General features: G+C 48.9%; 1 protein-coding gene across 1 annotated transcript; it reads left to right on the forward strand.

The window, feature by feature from the left end:
• The first annotated feature begins 13,730 nt into the window (after positions 1-13,730).
• Positions 13,731-17,146, forward strand: LOC100284083 (uncharacterized). Its single transcript, NM_001370577.1, has 3 exons — positions 13,731-14,250; positions 15,359-15,557; positions 16,566-17,146. Exons 1-3 carry the CDS (start codon positions 13,817-13,819, stop codon positions 16,875-16,877), a joined length of 945 nt encoding a protein of 314 aa, NP_001357506.1. The 5' UTR covers positions 13,731-13,816; the 3' UTR covers positions 16,878-17,146.
• The last annotated feature ends 4,896 nt before the right edge of the window (positions 17,147-22,042 follow it).

A 22,042-nucleotide genomic window follows, 5' to 3' on the forward strand; every position in this document is an offset into this window, starting at 1 on the left:
GGTGAAGTCATGAATATTGTTCTTTTCATGATGAGACAGCTTAATGATTTGAAAATGGATAAGAATCAAAATTTGGCATATGCTCCTTACATTATGGCTCTCATCAAATCCAAGACAAGATTTGAGGGCCCATGCGAGATTGTTCACACCCCATTCAGGCCTTTTAAGAATGAGATAGGATTTCTCACCAGGCCACTCACCCCCTTCCCAGATGATGAGGAAGACCCTGGCTATGAGGGTGGAGCAGCTCCTAATGTTGAGGGACAACAGATGCCTCCTCCTCCACCTCCTCCTCAGCCTCAGCACTATTGGGAGCCTGCTCCAGGATTCTTTGATCCTTATTTTCACAATATGCAGCAAGGGCTTGAGACTCATATTGATACTCGCTTTGAGGGCCTGATGACACATGTGGATCACCGCCTCGATGACATGCAGTCTCGCTTTGACAGTAACTGGGATGCGCTCAACTCTGAATTTTCTGAGTTTCGTGATCAAATTCACACTAATGTCACTGATCCCATCATGTCCAGGCTGAATAATATGCAACAGAGTTTTCAAGATAACATGGGTGCTCTCTCCAGTCAGTTTGACAATCTTTCTACAAATGACAACATGCATGATATAAGTCAGAGGCAGCAGCAGCTCCAGCAGGATTTTGGCCAGTTCTCCTCCCAGTTTGACACCTTCAGCACTCACTACTACAACATGCATCCTCCGCCGAGTGATCAGTGAGGCCTCTCCTTTGTGGCAATTGATGCCAAAGGGGGAGAGAAGTGATGAGAAGTTGTCTGGCGTCTCCTTCAGGGGGAGTTGGTGGTTCTATGTGGACATTAAGACAATGCATATGCATTTTACCTTTTCATGCCGCTTGCATTAGTTTATGTCTTACGCATTTGGAACTTGGTTTGATCTATTAACTCTATGTCGTATGTCTGTGGACTATTATCTGTAATATTCTGTGGGATGAACTATGTTTTAGTTCAAATTACTCTGTGTGTGGTTAATCGAGGTGTGATTATAATTGCTGCGCTCACTCTACGGATCATCTCTTGTATGCCTCGATAACCATGATTGTAGGAAAGTCTCCATCAAGCTCCAATATATTATGTGTGTTATATCTTCAACTTCAAATAATCCTGCACACACTTAGGGGGAGCCTTTCTTACATACTGAGTTTTTATTGGGATTTATCTATCTCTCGGACAGAACTTCAAATCCAGATAAGTCCTATGAAACTCATCTCCAAGATCTATCTTATACCTTAGGTATGAGAGAGATTTGGAGAAACTAAACTTCTCTTTAATATACTATGTGGTGTTGTCATCAATTACCAAAAAGGGGGAGATTGTGAATCATCTAGGCCCCTTTGGAAATGTTTTGGTAATTAATGACAACTACTTGTGGACTAACGATTCTTGGAGAAATAAGAATGCAGGGTTGGACCACATAGAACAGGAAATGTTGAAGAGTCATACGCATTGGTTGTGGATCAGATGAAGGAAAAGGTATAATATAGGTTTTACTTTTGCCGGTCTTGAGGAGTTTAGAGAAGATACCTGACCGGATTAGTAGGCTAGATAGTCGTACTATTAAGAGGGGTCAATGACTCAGATCTGTGTAAAACTTAGTGCCTTATAGAGCATCAAGTAGTTGCATTTGCATGAGGACTAACAGCGCTTCACATTTTGCAAGTCAAAAGTTCTTTCAAAGCATGTTTGAAATTGCGAAGTCATGGACGCGCGGACTGTCCGGGCCTTAGGGGCGGACCGTCCGCGATCCACCAGAGGGGTCCGAAGTCTGACCATTTGTGTTGACACTGTGTTCTATTGCACTGCGGACCGTCCGGGCCTTAGGGCCGGACCGTCCGCAGTCCTGACCAGAGGAAGGTGGCTTCGGGCCAGTCCCTGAATTATAGGCGGACGGTCCGCCTGTGAGGGGCGGACGGTCCGCAAGTGTCAAACTCGTTTTTGGACAGGGACTGTGTGTTTTTATAGATTTGTACTACGGACGGTCTGGGGGACCAGTCCGGACAGTACTGTCTCAGGTCGCGGACCGTCCGGGATTTATAGCCAGACGGTCCGCGTGTGTTAACTTGTTTTGATCCGAGACTCGGGTGTTTCATTCTGCCAGGTCGCGGACGGTCCGGCCTTGAAGGGCGGACTGTCCGGACCCACCTTTTGAGTCAGCTCTGACATGTTTCAAACGGTCATTATAGCTGTTATGATGTACGGCGGACCGTCCGGCCCTAGGGCGCGGACGGTCCGCGTGTGCGCAGAATTGCCCCCTTTTGCACATAACGGTTGGTTTTAGATGGGGGGCTATAAATAGTAGGGTAGCTCGTGTGAGAGAGCTCTCTTGGCCATTCCTTGCACACATTGAGCTCATTTGTGATCCTCCAACTCACTCTCTCACACTCTTTGCTTGAGATTGCATTCTAGTGAGAGATTGAGGGTTCCTAGTGCATTTGCATCATTTGGTGATTCTTGAGGCACTAGGTGGTACACCGAGCAAGCGTCGTTGGCTTGTTACTCTTGGAGGTTGCCGCCTCCTAGACGGCTCGGGTGATTGTCTCCGTCGAGCTCTCCAAGAAGATTGTGGAGAAGCCGCGGTGTGGATTGTGAGGGGTTCGCGCCTACCTCGCCGGAGCGGCAAAGGTGACATTAGTGGAATCGAGGTATTGAGTGATTTCTTGTCCACTTGGCTCAAAGATCAAGTCGTGTCTTGATAGAGGAGCAAGTGAGAGCTTGAAGTCCACCTCAACGTGGATTAGGGGTGATCGGCAAATCACCGATACCACGGGATAAATTTCGGTGTCTATTCCTTCTAGCATTACTTATTGCCTTGCAATTGATTAGTGTTTTGCTTATTGTTCTTCAAGTATTCATACTCCGTAGTTGTCTTTCATACATTGTTTATTTATTGACACTAGATAATTTATTCCTCTTGTTGTATTGATTAAATTTATTTAGTATTGTTGTTTTTAGTCAAAACCGTCTATTCACCCCCCCTCTAGCCGGTGTCCTAGATCCTACAGGGAGCCGTCGCCGGAAACGCCCGACGACGACGACGACGACGATGAAGATGATGACGAGGAGGACGACATGGCTGCCCGCCTCGGCCTCAGCCCCGGCTTGGGGTTTGGCCAGGAGCCGTCAAACCAGCCCCGAGCGGGCTGATGCCGTTGGTCCCCGGGGTTGGGACGCCGAGGTCCCGGCCCGAGGGGCGGGGGCAATCCGAGAGGGCACCGGACCCCTCGGCTGGAAGAGCTGAGGCGACCCCGGGGAGCCAGGCCAGAGCGTCTGCTTCCCGAGAGCCGCCACCCGAGCCGGCAGCACAGGGGAGCGACCCTCGGGTCGCCGCGACAGTGTCTGGGCAATCCGCCCCCCGGGCGTCCAGGGCGTTCAAAGCAAGGGTGGTGCCGAAGTTGCCGGCGAAGCGGACCTCGGCGGTGGTTCCGGGGGTCGAGATCCAAGAGACTTCCCCCCAGGCGCGGTGGATCATGGCCCGGAGCGGGTAAGTACCTCGTAATGTCTTCGTCCTGGCTTTTCATTCGTATGTCCCGGTCGTGATTTTTCTTTTTCCCTCAGCAAGCGAAGCCATGGCCTGACCGACCTAGCACCCCAGAAGGCCCTCAAGACGACGCCGGCCTGTGCGGCCAGCGCCGCTCCGGGCCTTGCCGTTTAGCCGGCCTCCTCGCAAGACGCTCCACAGCTGGGGGCCCAGGCAGCACCGGTCACCGTGGAGCGGGTTCCCGAGGCGGGCTCTTCTGCTGAGGCGGCCATTGTGATTGGGGAGGCGGCTGACGCGGACGTGGCCCCGTGCCCACCGGACATGCCGGCCATGCCGGCGCCTGCCGCTACTGAAGTCGCCGCCGTCCCAGTTGGGAGGCGACCGGTCGCCGCCGACGTTGAAACGGCTGAGGCGTCGGCGCTCGGTGCCTCGGAAGAGGGGAGCGTGGAGACGCGATCCGTCCCGCCGGGCGGCAGCCTCGTCGCTGTGCGGTGGAGCTCCGAGGGTCGGCGCCAGTTGCTCCGGTTTCGGACCCGTGAGGCCTCGGACCCCGTCTTCATTCTCGACGATGAACGGGAGGACCAGTCCTGGGATGAGCTCCGCGAGTGCGCTGAAGCAACGGTGGGGTCGCTCCGGTCGTCGCTGGAGGTTTTCTGCAGGGACGTCCCCAAAATCCTCCAGGTAACGATTTCAGGCATACCTTTTCTCTTCTGTGACCGAGGCGTTCTTCATGACGCCCCGCTTCCTTCCCTCAGGATCTGACGGATCGGAGCGCCGCCAAGTCGTCGTTCATCCGCCGCGAGGTCGACGTCTAGGGCTCGCTGCGATCCCTGAGGACCTCGCTCGCCGGGGCTACAACGCGCCTTTCTCAGCAGGGTGCCGAGGTAGCGGACCTCCAGTTGCTCTGCACCGACCTGAGAGCCGAGGCGGCAGCGGCGCGCGCGGAGGCGGCCGCGGCGCGCGCAGAAACGCAACGGCAGCGGTCGGAGTTCGACCGGGTCGTCGAGGAGCGGGACCAGTCTCGGGGCCGGGCTGCCGAGGCCGAAGGCCGGGCCAAAACCCTCGCGGCTGACTTAGCCGCAGCCCAGGTCGTAGCCTCGGAGCAGCGCGCCCGAGCCGGAGGTGCGCCTTGGCCATCCTTGGTTTTCGTTCCTGCTTGTTTCCTCTGCTTGTGTTTGAGATCTTTCTTCTGGTTGTTCGCAGAGCTCGAGTCTGCCCTTGATGAGTCCGCCAAGGCGCTTGCCGAGGCGCTTGCCGGGGCGGCCGAGCAGAGGGAGGTCGACCACGCGGCCATGTCCGACGCCGTCTCGGACGTTCACCGGGTCCTTGGCTCCGTCGACGTCCCCTCAGGAAGCTCCCCTCAAAGTCGCCTTCAAGCCTTGGGCGGTCATGTGCGCGGCAGACTCTGCGAGGCGCTGCACCACGGCGTCAGGCGGGCCTTCGCCGTGCTCGCTTCCCACTATGTTGTGGACCTGGAGCGGGTTAGTGAGGGGTATTGTCTTCCTGACGAAGATGAAGCTGCCCTGGCAGAAGTCCAGCGGCTCGATGCGGTCGCCACGGGTCCAAGCGCAGTGCTGGCGACCACCTTTGAGACGGAGATCCTCCCACCTGCGCTGTCGCCGGAAGCCGAAATGGACTTTGCCGAAGGCGGGGACGGAGCTGAAGGCGCGGCTCCTTCCCAAGGCGACGCCTAACTCTGTTGAAACAGTTTCTGTCGGATGCGCGTGTGTCTTTCTGCGGCCGCTGAGGCCTGAACACTTCGTTACCGTTGCATGAAGTCGTACTCCTCTTTCTTTTATTTTGCGTGTCCGGCTTCGCACGCACCCGCGTTCGCTTCTTGGGGCCCTGCTTCTGACGTAGCCGGGGGGGACGCAAAAGCCTTTTTGATCGAAAATTTTGGATGCGAAGAGGTTCCCCGATCTTGACGCGGAGGGGTTCCCCCCTTTTTAGCCCCCGAGGGAGGGTCGGGCTCGGCCGAGGCGAGGCTGACCCTTCCTTGACGACTAAGACTTGTGTGGGGGCGAGGTATACGAGCAGCTTGAAAACATCTTAAGGGTAGAAGCGACGTAGCTGTCGGATGTTCCAAGCGTTGACGTAGACCTCGCCTTCACTGCTGGCCAGCTTGTACGTTCCGGGCTTCAGAACTTTGGCGATGACAAGCGGCCTTTCCCGGGGGTGCGTGTAGCCCCCGGGTGCCCCCAACAAGGGCTCGGGGTGTCGTGCGATGGTCGCGATCTTCTCCGGGTTGGCTTCGATGCCCCGCTTGGAGACGATGAACCCCAAGACCATGCCCTGGGGCACCCGGAAGACCCGCCTTTCAGAATTGAGCTTGACGCTTTTCGCCTCTCTGATGGACTTTGCCGCCATTAGCTTGTGGATCTCCTCGCCTATCGCTCTGCGCTTCTCCTCGTCGAATCGGCGCAGAGGCTACTTGGCGGGTCGGGCTCCGGCTCGAATATCCAGCGAGTGCTCGGCGACATCCCTCGGTATGTCGGGCACGTCCGAGGGACTCCACGCGAAGACGTCGGCGTTCGCGCGGAGGAAGTCGACGAGCACTGCTTCCTATTTGGGATCGAGCCCGGAGCCGATCCGGACCTGCTTGGAGGCGTCGCCGCTGGGGTCGAGGGGGACGGCTTTAACCGTCTCCACTGGCTCGAAGTTGCCGGCATGACATTTCACGTCCGGCACCTCTTTAGAGAGGTTTTCCAAGTCGGCGATGAGGGCCTCGGACTCAGCGAGGGCCTCGGCGTACTCCACGCACTCCACGTCGCATTCGAACGCGTGCTTGTACGTGGGGCCGACAGTGATGACCCCGTTGGGGCCCGGCATCTTGAGCTTCAGGTAGGTGTAGTTGGGGATGGCCATGAACTTCGCGTAGCATGGTCTTCCCAGTACCGCGTGGTAGGTTCCTCGGAACCCGACCACCTCGAACGTCAGGGTCTCCCTTCGGAAGTTGGAGGGTGTCCCGAAGCAGACGGGGAGGTCGAGTTGTCCGAGGGGCTGGACGCGCTTCCCGGGAATGATCCCGTGGAAGGGCGCAGCGCCTGCTCGGACGAAGGACAGATCGACGCGCAGGAGCCTGAGGGTCTCGGCGTAGATGAGGTTGAGGCTTCTGCCTCCATCCATAAGGACCTTGGTGAGCCTGACATCGCCGATGACGGGGTCGACGACGAGCGGGTATTTCCCCGGGCTCGGCACGTGGTCGGGGTGGTCGGCTTGGTCGAAGGTGATGGGCTTGTCGGACCAGTCTAGGTAGACTGGCGCCGCCACCTTCACCGAGCAGACCTCCCGGCGCTCTTGCTTGCGATGCCGAGCCGAGGCATTCGCCGCATGCCCACCGTAGATCATGAAGCAGTCGCGGACCTCGGGGAACTCTCCTGCTTGGTGATCTTCCTTCTTGTCGTCGTCGCGGGCCCTGCCATCCTCCGCGGGTGGCCCGGCCCTATGGAAGTGGCGCCGAAGCACGACGCACTCCTCAAGGGTGTGCTTGACGGGCCCCTGGTGATAGGGGCACGGCTCCTTGAGCATCTTGTCGAAGAGGTTGGCACCTCCCGGGGTTTCCGAGGGTTCTTGTACTCGGTGGCGGCGACAAGGTCCGCGTCGGCGGCGTCGCGTTTCGCTTGCGACTTCTTCTTGCCTTTCTTCTTGGCGCCGCGCTGAGTAGACGCCTCGGGAGCATCTTCCGATGGGCGGCCCTGGGGCTGCTTGTCCTTTCGGAAGATAGCCTCGACCGCCTCCTGGCCGGAGGCGAACTTGGTGGCGATGTCCATCAGCTCGCTCGCCCTGGTGGGGGTCTTGCGACCTAACTTGCTCACCAGGTCGCGGCAGGTGGTGCCGGCGAGGAACGCGCCGATGACATCCGAGTCGGTGATGTTGGGCAGCTCGGTGCGCTGCTTCGAAAATCGTCGGATGTAGTCCCGGAGGGACTCTCCCGGCTGCTGCCGGCAGCTTCGGAGGTCCCAGGAATTCCCGGGGCGCACGTACGTGCCCTGGAAATTGCCGGCGAAAGCTTGGACTAGGTCGTCCTAGTTGGAGATCTGCCCCGGAGGCAGGTGCTCCAACCAGGCGCGAGCGGTGTCGGAGAGGAACAGGGGGAGGTTGCGGATGATGAGGTTGTCGTCGTCCGTTCCACCCAGTTGGCAGGCCAGACGGTAGTCCGCGAGCCACAGTTCCGGTCTCGTCTCCCCCGAGTACTTTGTGATAGTGGTCGGGGGTCGGAACCGGGTCGGGAACGGTGCCCGTCGGATGGCCCGGCTGAAGGCCTGCGGACCGAGTGGCTCGGGCGAGGGACTCCGATCCTCCCCGCTGTCGTAGCGTCCCCCACGCTTGGGGTGGTAGCCTCGGCGCACCCTCTCGTCGAGGTGGGCCCGACGGTCGCGATGATGGTGCTCGTTGCCGAGGCGGCCCGGGGCCGCAGGCGCGGTGTTGCGCGTGCGCTCGGTGTAGACCGAGGCTTCTCGCATGAATCGGGAAGTCGCGGCATGAGGTTCCGAGGGGTATCCCTGCCTTCGGGAGGCAGAGCTCTCGGCCCGTCGGACCGTGGCGCCTTCCAGGAGATTCTTGAGCTCCCCCTGGATTCGCCGACCCTCGGTGGTGGATGGCTCCGGCATTGCGCGGAGAAGCATCGCTGCTGCAGCCAGGTTCTGGCTGACCCCACTAGATGCGGGTGGTGGCCTGACCCTGATGTCATCGGCGACGCGGTGCTGGAAACCCTGGGGCAGATGACGTATTTCTCCGGCCGGGGGTTGGCCCGCCCATGCCTGCCCGACGTCCCGACGGATCGGCTCAAGAGCTCCTGTTCCCTCATCGAGCCTGGCCTGCACCCCGCGGATTTGCTCGAGCTGTGGGTCATGGCCCCCCGCCTGAACGGGGACCACAGCTAGCTCTCGTGGGATGTCAACGCGGGGCACCGGCCTAGGGAGATCACCATCCTCCGGCATGCCGAGATGATTGCCTTCGGAGGGACCCCCTAGATCGACGTGGAAACATTCGCGGCTTGGGCCGCAGTCCTCGTCGTCGAGGCTGCGGCTACCGTCGGAACAGTCGGAGAGGCAGTAGTCACATGTGGTCATGAAGTCCCGCATGGCACTGGGGTTGCCAAGTCCAGAGAAATCCCAACAGATGCTGGGCTCGTCGTCTTCCTCGGACCCAGAGGGCCCGTAGGTCGAGACGTCCGTCAGCCGGTCCCAAGGCGACCGCATGCGAAACCCCGGAGGGTTTGGACTCGCCTCTACGAGAGCGCCCGCCAAAGCAAGGTCGCTAGGCGGGTTGAGGCTGAATCCGAATGACGTGGGATGGGAATCGGTCGGTACCTCTGGGTCGACGAGCGGCGACAAAGTCACATCGGGGACTGGCTGCACCGTCGTCTCAGGTACGAGGGTGACGTCCAGCAAGCTCTCCGCGAGCGCGCTGGCGTCGTCCGCTTGCTCGGGATCGGCGTGTCGAGGGGAGACGTCGCTCGTCTTCGTCTCAGGCGCGAAGTCGATACCCGGTGCGCCCCTCGTTGGGGCGCCGGTGCCGTCGACTTGCTCGACAGCCGACGAGGCGCTGCCTCCTGCTTGGCCTTGGTCGCCCTGCCTTCCCCTCCGCCGGCGGGGGAAAGGGCAGGATGAGCTCGTCAATTCCGCCGCCGGCGGGCGGGCTGTCGGCCGCCATTGTCGTTGTCGCGCGGCGGTGGAAGGAGTATCATGTCGTAGCTGCCGTCGAAGGACATGAACTCAAGACTCCCGAAACGGAGCACCGTCCCGGGTTGGAGAGGTTGCTGGAGACTGCCCATCTGGAGCTTGTCGGGAAGCTGTTCGTCAACACGCAGCAGGCCCCTACCTGGCGCGCCAACTGTCGGCGTTCCGAGACCGGGGGGTCCCTTGGGCCGACGAGTGAGTGTCGTCGCGTGCCCCAGCCCAGATGGGTCGAGCGCGAGGGCGAGCGCGAAGGGGGGAGAGCGAGGCGGCCGGAGACCGGCGTGAGAGAGGTGGGAATCCTGCGGCCTTCGTGTTCGTCCCGCGCCCAGGTCGGGTGCGCTTGCAGTAGGGGGTTACAAGCGTCCACGCGGGAGAGGGAAACGAGCGGCTCTGAGCGAGCGCCTGTCTCATCCTCGTCCCCGCGCGGCCAACCCTCTCTGAGAGGGCCATGGTCCTTCCTTTTATAGGCGTAAGGAGAGGATCCAGATGTACAATGGGGGTGCAGCAGAGTGCTACGTGTCTAGCGGAGGAGAGCTAGCGCCCTAAGTACATGCCGATGTGGCAGCCGGAGAGATTTTGGCACCCAGCTGGTGTGATGTCGTGGCCGTCGGAGGAGCGATGGAGCCTAGCGGAGGGACAGCTGTCGGAGCGGTTGAGTCCTTGCTGACGTCCTCTTGCTTCCGTAAGGGGGCTGAGAGCCGCCGTCGTCACAGAGCATGCGGGGCGCCATCATTGCCTATCTGGCGGAGCTAGCCAGATGGGACACCGGTCTTGTTCCCTGTGGCCCGAGTCAGCTCGGGATAGGGTGATGATGGCGCCTCCTGTTGACGTGGCTGGCCTGCGCCCTAGGTTGGGCGATGTGGAGGCTCCTCCGAAGCCGAGGTCGAGCCTGTCTTCCGTGGCCGAGGCCGAGTCCGAGCCCCCGGGTCGGGCGAGGCGGAGGTCGTCGGCAGAGGCCAGGGCGGAGTCCGAGCCCTGGGTCGGGCAGAGCGGAGTTCGTCGTCTTCTGGGGCTGAGCCCGAGTCCGAGCCCTGGGTCGGGCGGAGCGGAGTTCGTCGTCTTCTGGGGCTGAGCCCGAGTCCGAGCCCTGGGTCGGGCGGAGCGGAGTTCGCCGTCTTCCGGGACTTAGCCCGAGTCCGAGCCCTGGGTCGGGCGGAGCGAAGTTCGCCGTCTTCCGGGACTTAGCCCGAGTCCGAGCCCTGGGTCGGGCGAAGCGGAGCTTCCTATGGTGCCTTTGGCAGGGCCTGACTGCCTGTCAGTCTCACTCTGTCAAGTGGCACTGCAGTCGGAGTGGCGCAGACGGCGCTGTCCTTCTGTCAGGCCGGTCAGTGGAGCGGCGAAGTTACGGCGGTCACTTCGGCTCTGCCGGGGGGCGTGAGTCAGGATAAAGGTGTCAGACCACCTTTGCGTTAAATGCTCCTGCGATTTGATCGGTCGGCGCGGCGATTTAGTCAGGGTTGCTTCTTAGCGAAGGCAGGGCCTCGAGCGAGCCGGAAGTATGTTCGCCGTCGGAGGGGGGCCTCGGGCGAGATGGAAATCATCCGGGGTCGGCTGCCCTTGTCCGAGGCTAGGCTCGGGCGAGGCGTGATCGAGTCACTCGAATGGACTGATCCCTGACTTAATCGCACCCATCAGGTCTTAGCAGCTTCATGCTGATGGGGGTTACCAGCTGAGAATTAGGAGTCTTAAGGGTACCCCTAATTATGGTCCCAGACATAAGGTTAGATTGATCCTAATTAAATCAAATAAAAAATAGCTAGATCATCAGAATCACACCATAAATTATACCGTTACTAACGCACATTCATGTTGCCGGTTAATAGCAACAGCGAATTAAATCCTCAAAGCATACATATACATTTTTTAATAATATAGTAGGTACACATGCTTCCACACAAGTGTTTTAATTTACACAAAGGCATATTCTCTTACCGTTCCTACTTGTTTTATGCACCAGAAGGATAATTAGTAGTTGATAATCGTACAGTTGTATTAGAGTACTCAACATGCTCACGTGTCCAAGATTATGTGTAAAGATATGCGATATAGACTCCGAACAGGCTATAGCTATTTTCTTCTTGTAAAATATATACACTAGTTATAGTCTAAACCCTTCACACCGTACCTTGATCTCAGTTGAAGTTGAATATGACACATCCATCACTTTCATGTGGATATATAATAAGAGAGGTTGGGTGGTATTTTTCGTATTCTAACAACTATCTCTATCTCTTCTCTATCTACTATATATTAAAGCTAACACATTTTAGGATATTTTTGCGAGGCTTGACTAGGCACAAGCTAACATATTTTAGGATTTTTTTGGACTTAAACCCTAAACCTAAAGAGTGCTACTCAGGTCATATAACAAACTTAGTTATAGGGTCTTTCGCTGAATAACACTAAATTACAATAATACTTGTCACATTCAACACAAATATATAGTTAACTGGGGAAGGAGCTTGTGTGGGAGTGTTTCGGAGACGCGAATGAGTGGATGAGAGCCACCACGTCCGTTAGACTATCTCCAACAACTTACTCATAATATATATATATATATATATATATATATATATATATATTCAAACTCCACTCTGCGAACCGTGCAGTCTACAGTGCAAAACAGTGCTTATGGATAAACTTTAGGTGAACTATTGTAGTCGGCTTTAGTAGTGAGGGTTGGTCTATTTTTTTAATCCGCCTACAGTAGCTTATTTTTCTTTTAGGTCTAGTTTGGATACTCTAATTTCTTAAGAGATTACTATTTCCCAAGAGAAAATGAACTAATTTCTCTTAGACTCTGTTTGTTTCGTTAGAATTGAATTCCATTCTAATAATCATAATCTAAGCATAAACTAATTAAGTTAATATATTTGTATATTATTCTAAATCATATGAAAGATATAGTTATATACTATATTTACGCTATAGAGAAGCAAGTAGTTGTACATTAGAAAAATAACATACAAATCTATAAAATCAATTTCCATCTCTTATCTCATAAATTTGAGATAGTCTTATATATAAACTTTGAAAAGTTATGAAATGTCACGTTTAAAAAAATAGCCTACTGCATTAGTTAGATTTCAATTCCTCAAAATAAAGGAAAACAAATAGGGCCTTAGAAAAATAGAAGTTCCCTAAAAAATATGGTTCCCGAACTAGCTCCTACGGAAGACACGAACCAACCAGTTTCAAAAAAAATTAATCGAGTGGAAGACTGATTTTAGGGTGTGTTTGGTTGAGGAGCGAGAGGGAATGGAGCGGCTTCATTCCTGTTTTCTAGATGTTTGGTTTCTAATGGAAGAGGAGTTGAGCAGCTATGGAGTCTATATATGATAAATATTTGGAATGCTCCCACTCCACCAATACGACCGGATGTGAGCGCTCTCGGGGATATGAGCTCTCCCATTCCTTTTCTCTCCTCCACACTTTTATGGCTCTATAACCAAATAATGAACAGAGCGGATCCGTTCTATTCTACTCTTCAACCAAACAAAAAAAATGAAACGACTTCGTTCTAATTGCCAAACACAAAATTGAATGGCTCCATTCTCATAAACTGAAATGGAGTCGTTCCATTCCAGTTGACTCTCGAAACAAACGCACGAGTCCCACGAGTTGACCTTGTGCCTTTGCTCTATGTGTGTGCATTTTTTGACGCAATTTGAATGGTAGAGTTATATTTGTTTTGAACGGGGGAGTAACACATACATTCCGTCACCTACATTCCATCACCTAATCTAGCTGTAAAATCAATTAGGCCTTATTAGATACTCTCGTATTCACCTCAATCCATATGTTTGAAGTAGATTGGAGTATATATAATATGCAATTATTTTAATAATATTTTGTATCATCAATATTAATTTTTATATGATCTTGCCCAGCATTTAAACCATTTTATCTTTTTGAGGTTTTTAAAATTTTAAAATTTTTATTTATTATAGTCTTCTGAATTGTTTAAGATCTGAATTCAAAATAAGCTTTGCCAGCTAAGCCTAACAAATTAATTTAAAGTCAAAAGTCATTAAAAATTAAATTATTTTCATTTGAAAAGAAAACAATAGGTCCAATCATATTTATACCACTATATAATTCAACAGTTTAAACTTACAAAACCTACTCAACCAAATTATTTCCACACATATAACCTTTACTAAATCCACCAAAAAATTCATCTAGACTTAACACACCATCAAAATTAATGATTTACATCGCTGAATAACTTTATTTCCCTCTCAAATTTAATAAATAATATTATTTTGATTGTCCATCATCCTCTCATTTCCTCAGCCTACCCCTTCCCCGCGTCCTCGCTGCCCTCTCCTCACGTGTGTCATCGCCGCCGTCGTTAATCTCTCCTTTCGCATCGTCAACATTGTCATCGGCCTCTCTGTCTCTTTTCTTGCGTTGTCATCGTCATTGTTTTTTATGAGATTATAGCATTAGCATAGAATATATATTAGTTCTTGTGAAATTAGCCACCAGTTAGCTCAAGCAACCTTTTGTCAGCCTAGTCAAATAGTTTTTTTTTTTCTCGCACGGTCGCACGGAGGGAGTATCAGTCTACCACGCTAAACAGGAAGCCGGAGCAAGCGTGTACAGTACCGGAATCCAGCACCATGGCGGGATCAGCGTTGCTCAACGCTCTCGTCCTCCGCGCGCCATCCCCGTCGCTCTCGTCCTCGTCTAAGCGCCGCAGCGCCGGCGCCTTTGTGTCCTCGAACCCACCGCGCTTCCCATCCCTGCGTTCTGAGCGCCGCGTCGCCCTTCCGCGGGCGGCGGCGGGCGGTGACCCCGAGGACGAGTGGGTGCCGGAGCCTGAGGGTGGGTCCGCTGTCACGGGGACCGCGGTGGCTGAGGCGCCGGAGGCGGGAGAGGTCGCAGAGCTCAAGGCGCAGCTAAAGGATGCGCTGTACGGCACAGAGCGGGGCCTGCGGGCGTCCAGCGAGTCGCGGGCCAAGGTGTTGGAGCTCATCACGCAGCTCGAGACGCGCAACCCCACGCCGGCGCCTACCGAAGCGCTGACGCTCCTCAACGGCAAGTGGATCCTCGCGTAAGAAACCGCCTGTTGATCCCGGTCTCTTTCTTCCCCCCTTCAACAGCTGGAGTATTTGTCTCTCGTGATCGGTGAAATTCATCTGATGTATCCTGAACTTATAGGACAAGAGGACACTAATTTTACTGGCAATTTCACCATAACTGGGGAATTTGGTGTCCACGTCCTTTCTTGCTTCACTTCTGAGTTTGGCACTGTGATCGATAGAAAACTTGCCCGGTTTGGTATTTTTGTTGTCAGCAAAGTTTCTACAAATTTGTGTTTGCTTTAAACTGGTGAAATTGATCTCATGCCTTTTGAATGTTTATTACATGTGGGTGTTAAAATCTGCTACCCTGCGAACTGCTTTATCGATACTGGAAACTGCGTACTTTGAGTGGGGCAATTATTTTTCAAGTTTCTTCTGGATTTTACCTCTCAGAATGGTACTGGCTGACGAAAAATTGTTCTACCAATTGATTCTTCCATTTTCCCCCCGAATAATTTCAGCACGACATGGTCTACTGAGAAATTGTTCCAGTCTTTGGTTTTTTATAAAATACGTTGGATTCCGAAATCGCTTGATCTTACTGTACTCTGGTTAAACTAAGGGCACGCCTATACTAAGAGTGTCGTATTCCTTTCAAGGTTCACAATAGAACCCAAAGATGCTACATAATTGTGTGGTCCTACAATAAATTTCACTTCTGTGGTTAATTAGGCTTATTCACCTCGTACATATTTTGAGATTACAGAGCACACATACCTAATTGAGTTTCAAGTATGTGGAATGTGGTTTCAGTTCTGTTCTGCAGATGCACAAACCTACACGACAAACAATGTTAGTTGGCTGTTGCTATCACTTTGTAGAGAATGTACCAACTATGATTTCTGGACTGGAAGGAAAAATAAAAGGAATTCTATCAATTTTTATTTTCCACTTCACTGCTTTGATCACTGCACATGCAGTCAACATCGTGACTAACAGAATTCTGGCTTCTGAAACTGGCCAGCTAGAATATCGCACAAGTCCATTGAAGTGAAACTCTTCTTAACTTACACTGCTGCTCTGCTGCAGCCAGCAGCCTTAAGAATTTTAGGAGTCTTATCGATTATGTGATTTCAGGTACACATCATTTTCCCAACTGTTCCCACTGTTGGAGTTTGGAAAGCTGCCAGCGCTGGTGAAGGTGGAGGAAATATCACAGACCATTGATTCCAAGAACTTCACAGTGCAAAACTGTATCAAGTTTTCAGGACCTTTGGCTACAACCTCAGTTTCCACCAATGCAAAATTTGAAATTAGAAGCCCCAAGCGCGTGCAGGTGAGATTCTGTAATCTAAGTATCCATTTTTCATCTATGACTGAAAGCAGTTTACCATGACTATTTTAGACACTCATGCATTGATGTTCTTAAATATTAATTCCACGATGATTCACAAATTGCTCTCTCCATTTAATAATGTTTGTCTTGTTGGCATACCTAGACTGCATAATATATAAATATTTAATGAAGTTGAATTGAATTCAGTGCTTTTTGGATATACAACAAAGATCCACCCAATTTTGTAAAGATTTACTTTTGATCACAAATATAGGTCTCTGTATGTTTCTCCTAAACTAAGTATCTTTTGCCTTCGGCTATCAATATCGAAGATTCTATATGAACTAACAAAGAAGGACAGGTCTGGATGAGTGGTGAGAGTTGTCTCGAGTCACTAGGTTGTGGGTTCGGATCAGCCTTACTAGTTCATTATGAACTATAATTTCATACGTATAATTCTTTCCATCAAACACTTTATATTTATAAAGAAATTGTTAGTCGAAGTGTCCTATTAAAGACTGTCGATGTCTGTGGATTTCATTTTCAGTCAGAGGAAGTGCATGGCTTTTGTAGCTCATAGGTATAAATACTGTAATTTAGGTAGTAGCGTGGCCAAAATGTTCATTGAAGTCAAGAAAACAGATAAATTGAACACTTGAATCTCAGAGTTAAATTTAACACTTGAATCACATAGAATGATAGGTTTTTTCTTGCAAGATGGAATACTTGAATCTCATAGAGTTAAATGTTTCCTCGCTATATTGCATGAAGGAAAGGAACTAAAGCCAGAGCTGGCTAGACCTCCACCAGTTGATATTGTTGTGGTTGTACGGGGTTGTTGCTTTGAAGGCGGTTTAAGATACAACACCGAACAACTCTGCCTTGGAAACAAACAAACAGGGCAATGCATGCCTTCGTGAACCCACTTGCCATACTTGTGCATAGAGCTTCCGAGTGAACTCTGCTATGAATGGTTCTGACTGAGCACACGATTCTGAATCCTTGCAGATCAAATTTGATGAAGGCATTGTTGGGACACCACAGTTGACCGACTCCGTTGTGCTACCGGAGAAGTTTGAAGTATTTGGACAGAACATCGACCTGAGTCCACTGAAAGGCATATTTTCTTCGATCGAAAATGCAGCATCCTCGGTTGCAAAGACCATATCTGGCCAGCCTCCACTGAAAATACCGATCAGGGCAAACAACGCCGAATCGTGGTTGCTTACGACCTACCTTGACGAAGAGGTCAGGATCTCCAGAGGCGAAGGCGGCGGCATCTTTGTGCTGTTCAAGGAGGGAAGTACTCTTCTAAACTGAGATCGAAATCCTGGTCGTTGAAGATGAACCTTGGAGTAGTTATACTGCTTATGCTTTCCTTTTCTTATAGTAGTATACTCCGTCCCAAAGTAAGTCAGTTTCTAGAATCACATAAAGCCAAACTATCTTAAGTTTGATCAATTTTATAGAAAAGGTAACGTCATCTATGAAGATATATTTCATGACGTGTTACTGATGCTAATTGAGTGTCTAAATACTGTCCACTTATACAAATGTTAAATGTCAAGTATATCCATCTAAATACCATTACCAAATTTCTGCATCATTCAATCATCTATTCAAGAACACCATAGATAATTGGATAAAGTAGCAATACTATGATATTACCATATAACACATTACATGTTCCATTACATGGTCATCAAATAGTTGTTAAGTCTTTTATAACACTATCATTCAAAAGGTTGTTAAATAGTCAAAAGAAATGGATGACTAAAGCCTCAGTTCATGCTTGTGAGCTAAGTTTATATTGGGTATTTTATACCCACGTGTTAACGGGTATGGGTGAGGGCGGAACGTTCTAATATATGTTTACCCATTGGATGAAGGTTTTTTTTTCCAATAAGAGATCCATGGGTAGAACATTTTACGCATATACATACCCTAAATACCCATCGGGTATCAGGTCGTGGTTACCCATTGCCATCTTTAATCCCAAGTTATGTATGTTAGGATCGTAGATAGGGCAAGGAGACACAGAGTTAAATATGGAAAAAAAACTCCTTCAATGTGAAGGAAAAAATACTCTCCCAATGTAAAGAAGAAAAATACGGAAAAACTGATCTATTATGAGGTGGTCGATACATGCTACAAGGAGGTCTATTTATATAGGCAAGAGAGATAGATATAGGGTTACATCCAGTAAATCTCCTCTTGACACTAAATATATAAAACTATTTTCCCAAACACCACTAGGGTGCTAAGCTCTACGAACACCTACCAAGTCAAGACAGCGCTTGAACTTGGTATTAGATAATGGCTTTGTAAGCATGTCTATAGGATTTTCATTTGTATGTATCTTGTCTATTTTAATCTACCTTCAGTAATAATATCACGAATGAAGTGGTACTGATATCAATATGCTTGGTCTTTAATTAAAACATGTCATTCTTGATCAAATAAATAGCACTGTGACTATTACAATAAACTTTAATGACATCCTAAGGAACTCCAAGTTCAGAAAAGATCTCGCATCCAAATAGCTTCTTTAACCCCTTCTGTAGCTAAGACATGTTCTGCTTCGGTAGTGGAAATAGCAGTAACAAACTGAAGTGAAGCTCTTCAACTCACTGCGGAACCGCATAATGAAAAAATGCAGTCAGATATGGAGCGTCTTTAATCAAGATAATCAGCAAAGTCAGAATCAACAAAACCCTCAACAAATCCCATAACATCAATTTTCTTCAATGAATTCTTGTCAAACAATAATCCACAATGAGAAGTACCTTTCAAGTAGTGAAGAATCCACTTTATTGCATTCTAATGTTCTTTACCAGGATTATGCATAAATCTACTAACCACACTAACATCTTGTGTCAAATCAAGTCTTGTACATATCATAGCATACATGAGATTCCCAACAGCATTAGAATACAGTACGTGAAACATGTACTATTTCTCATCTTCAGTAACAGGACATTGCCTTGATGACAATTTAAAAGGTGAAGTAAATGGTGTAGCAATAGATTTACAATTACTGATATTGTACTTTTCAAGAACTTTCTCAATATAACTTTTCTGAGATGGAAAAAAAGTACCAGCATGACGATCACGCTAAATTTCCATCTCAAGAATCTTGTTTGCTGATCCAATATCTTTCATATCAAATTCATGACTAAGTTGAATCTTCAATTCATCAATCAAGGAATTGTCATGATAAGCAATTAGCATATCATCAACATAAAGCAGTAGATACACAAAATATCCATTAGTGAACTGCTTCAAATAAATATGATGGTCATAATTGTTTTGAGAATAACCATGTGCAAGCATGAACGAGTCAAACCTCTTATACCGCTGCCTAAGAGCTTGTTTCAAACCATAAAGAGATTTCTGCAAATGATAAACTAAATGGTCTTGACTAGGGGTAGAAAAACTCTTAGGTTGTATCATATAAATCTCCTTATCTAAATCTCTATGAAGAAAAGCAGGTTTAACATCAAGTTGCTCTAACTCCAAATCAAATAAAGGAACAATAGCAAACATAACTCGAATAGAAGTGTGACGAATAACAAGAGAGAATACCTCATTAAATTTAATATATTCTCTTTGTTCAAAACCTTTCACAACTAAACGAGCTTTAAATCTTGCAGGTTCAACTCTAGAAATATCTTTCTTATAAATCCACTTGCACTTTAAAGATTTTTTACCTGCAGGAAGCTCAACCAATTCCCATGTAGAATTCTTTCACAGGCTCTCAAATTCATCAATCATAGTAACTAAGCACTTGGATGAATTATCACATGAGATAGCTTCCAAATAAGAAGGTTCAAATGCAACATTAGTTTCTTAAGCAATTATGAGAGCATAATGAGCCATATTATCAGTGCCACGATATCGATGTGGCAAAACAATATTCAATCTAGGTCTATCTTGAGTAATAGAGTGATTGTTGCTAACAGGGGGTATAGAAACTAAAACTAACTGTGTAATAGGAGTAACAAAATCAATATTAACAGGTACATCTACCTCAAAATTCTCAACAGTAGTTTCAGGCATAGATGTGGATGAGGAACCACTATCAAAAACACCTCCAGAGGAAGAAAATGTACTTTCATCAAAAGTAACATCACGACTGACGATTACCTTTTTAGAGTCAGCACGCAATAAACGATATTCTTTGACATCAGAACCTTTTGAGTTGTAGGCACTAGCTTCTCATTGTTAACATGAGCATAAGCAGGATAACCAAAGATTCTAAGATTAGAATAATCAACTGGTTACATGTCCATACCTCTTCTAGAATCTTAAAATCAATAGCTGAATTGTGAGAGCGATTAATCAAATAGCAGGCGGCAGAAGCAGATTCCGCCCGCAAACCAAGCTTATCCCACAAACCAGCATTAGAAAGCATACAACGAACATGCTCAGAATAGTGTGATTCATCCTTTCAGTAACACCATTCTGCTAGGGAGTACCTGGAACAGTCTTGTGTCTAACAATACCTTGATCAACACAAAGAGAATCAAACTTACCATTACAAAATTTCAATTCATTGTCGGTTTTCAATTTCTTAATTTTTCTGCCAGTCTGATTTTCCACTAAAGCTTTCCATCGCCGAATGCAGTAAGAGCATTATTTTTATGCTTCAGAAAATAAACCCAGACTTTGCGAGAGAAATCATAAATAAAAATGGTCATATAATCACAACCTCCAGTAGAAGAATGAGGAGTCTCGGAATGAATATAATCAAGAATACTTTTAGTGTAGTGAGTAGATAAAGAGAAACTAACTCTCTAATGTCTGCCAAATACACAACGTTCACAAAATTTTAATTTGTCAATATCATTTAAATAACCTCTCTTGTGCAAGAGATGCATACCTTTTTTCACTCATATGTTCCAAGCGCATATGCCAAAGCTTGGTATTTGAAGTGTTGGATGCAATAGAAACAACTGCAGTACCTATAATTGTGGAACCTTGCAAGTAATAAGGATTGTTTATACGTTTGGCCTTTAAAACAATGTGGTTGCCTTGAAAACCTTAAAACACCATTATCAGCAGAAAAATTAAATCTTGTTGCTTCTAAGGTGCCTAAAGAAATAAAATTCCTCTTCATCTTAGGAACATAGCGAACATTAGTAAGAGTCTTGAATGTGTCAGCATGAACTTTAATTTGAATAGAATCAATTCCAAAAATTTCAAGTGGAGATTCATCACCAATAATAACATCACCATTATGAACATGAGAATAATCAGAAAACCACTCTCGATGTAAGCAAGTGTGAAAAGATCAAGCTAAATAAAAAACCTAAGACATACGTTTTTATCATTAGAAGTGATCATAAGAGTTTCTCCACCATTACAATTTTCAACAATACTAGCCTCAACAGATGATTTATCATATTCCTTTTTCTTCTGTCTTCATTCCTTATTTTTCAACTTAGGACGCTGGGAGATCACATGATTATTAGTTTTGTAATAACGACAAAAAGTGTTGGATGTACGATCCCTTGACGTAGACCATGATTTCAGAACAAAGTTTGTATATTCTATAACTACTACAGATATGATGACTCATCTGTCATATGTGTGTGATCAGTCACGCAACATGGTGTTGCTGTCTACCAGCTTAATACAAAAAATGGGGGGAGGAGGGGAGGGAGGGGGCAATTCTATAACATGAAATCATACCATGTCGCCATGCAACAATTAACCACGAGTCCATGTGAAAGGGAAATAGGGTTAAACCTTTTTCTAAATGATTTTGGTGGTTGAATTGCCCAACACAAATTATTGGACTAACTAGTTTGCTCTAGAATATAAGTTCTACAGGTGCCAAAGGTTCAACACAAACCAATCAAAAGAACAAGTTAGGCTTCAAAATAAAGGAGCAAAAAGGAGACCGAAGTGTGCCATGGTCTGGCGCACCGGACTGTCCGGTGTGCCACCGGACAGTGTCCGGTGCACCAGGGTGAATCAGCTCAAACTCCTCAGCTTCGAGTTTCCCAGACGCAGCTCCGCTATAATTCACCGGACTGTCCGGTGTGCCACCGGACTGTCCGGTGCACCAGCGGAGCAACGGCTACCTGCGCGCAACAGTCGACTCTGCAAAGTGAACAGTGCAATTCAGATGTTAGAGCAGATGGTCAGAGGGGCACCGGACTGTCCGGTGTCGCATGAGGACAAAGCCTCCAACGGTCGACCGGCTCCAAGCCCTAACGGGAGGATGACGTGGCGGCGCACCGGACACTGTCCGGTGCGCCCATCGCGAGCAGACTTCTCCAACGGCTACAATTTGGTTGGTGGCTATAAATACCACCCCAACCGGCCACTTCAATGTGTGGGAGCCCAAGCAACATTCCAAGTCATATAGTTGACATATCCAAGCCCTCCCAACCACCTCTATTCATTGATCCATCCTATACACAAGATTTAGACCACTACAACCAACACAAGTGCCACAAAAGAGAAAGCAAGCAAGA

Source organism: Zea mays, chromosome 10 (assembly GCF_902167145.1).
Source record: "Zea mays cultivar B73 chromosome 10, Zm-B73-REFERENCE-NAM-5.0, whole genome shotgun sequence".
NCBI lineage: Eukaryota > Viridiplantae > Streptophyta > Magnoliopsida > Poales > Poaceae > Zea > Zea mays.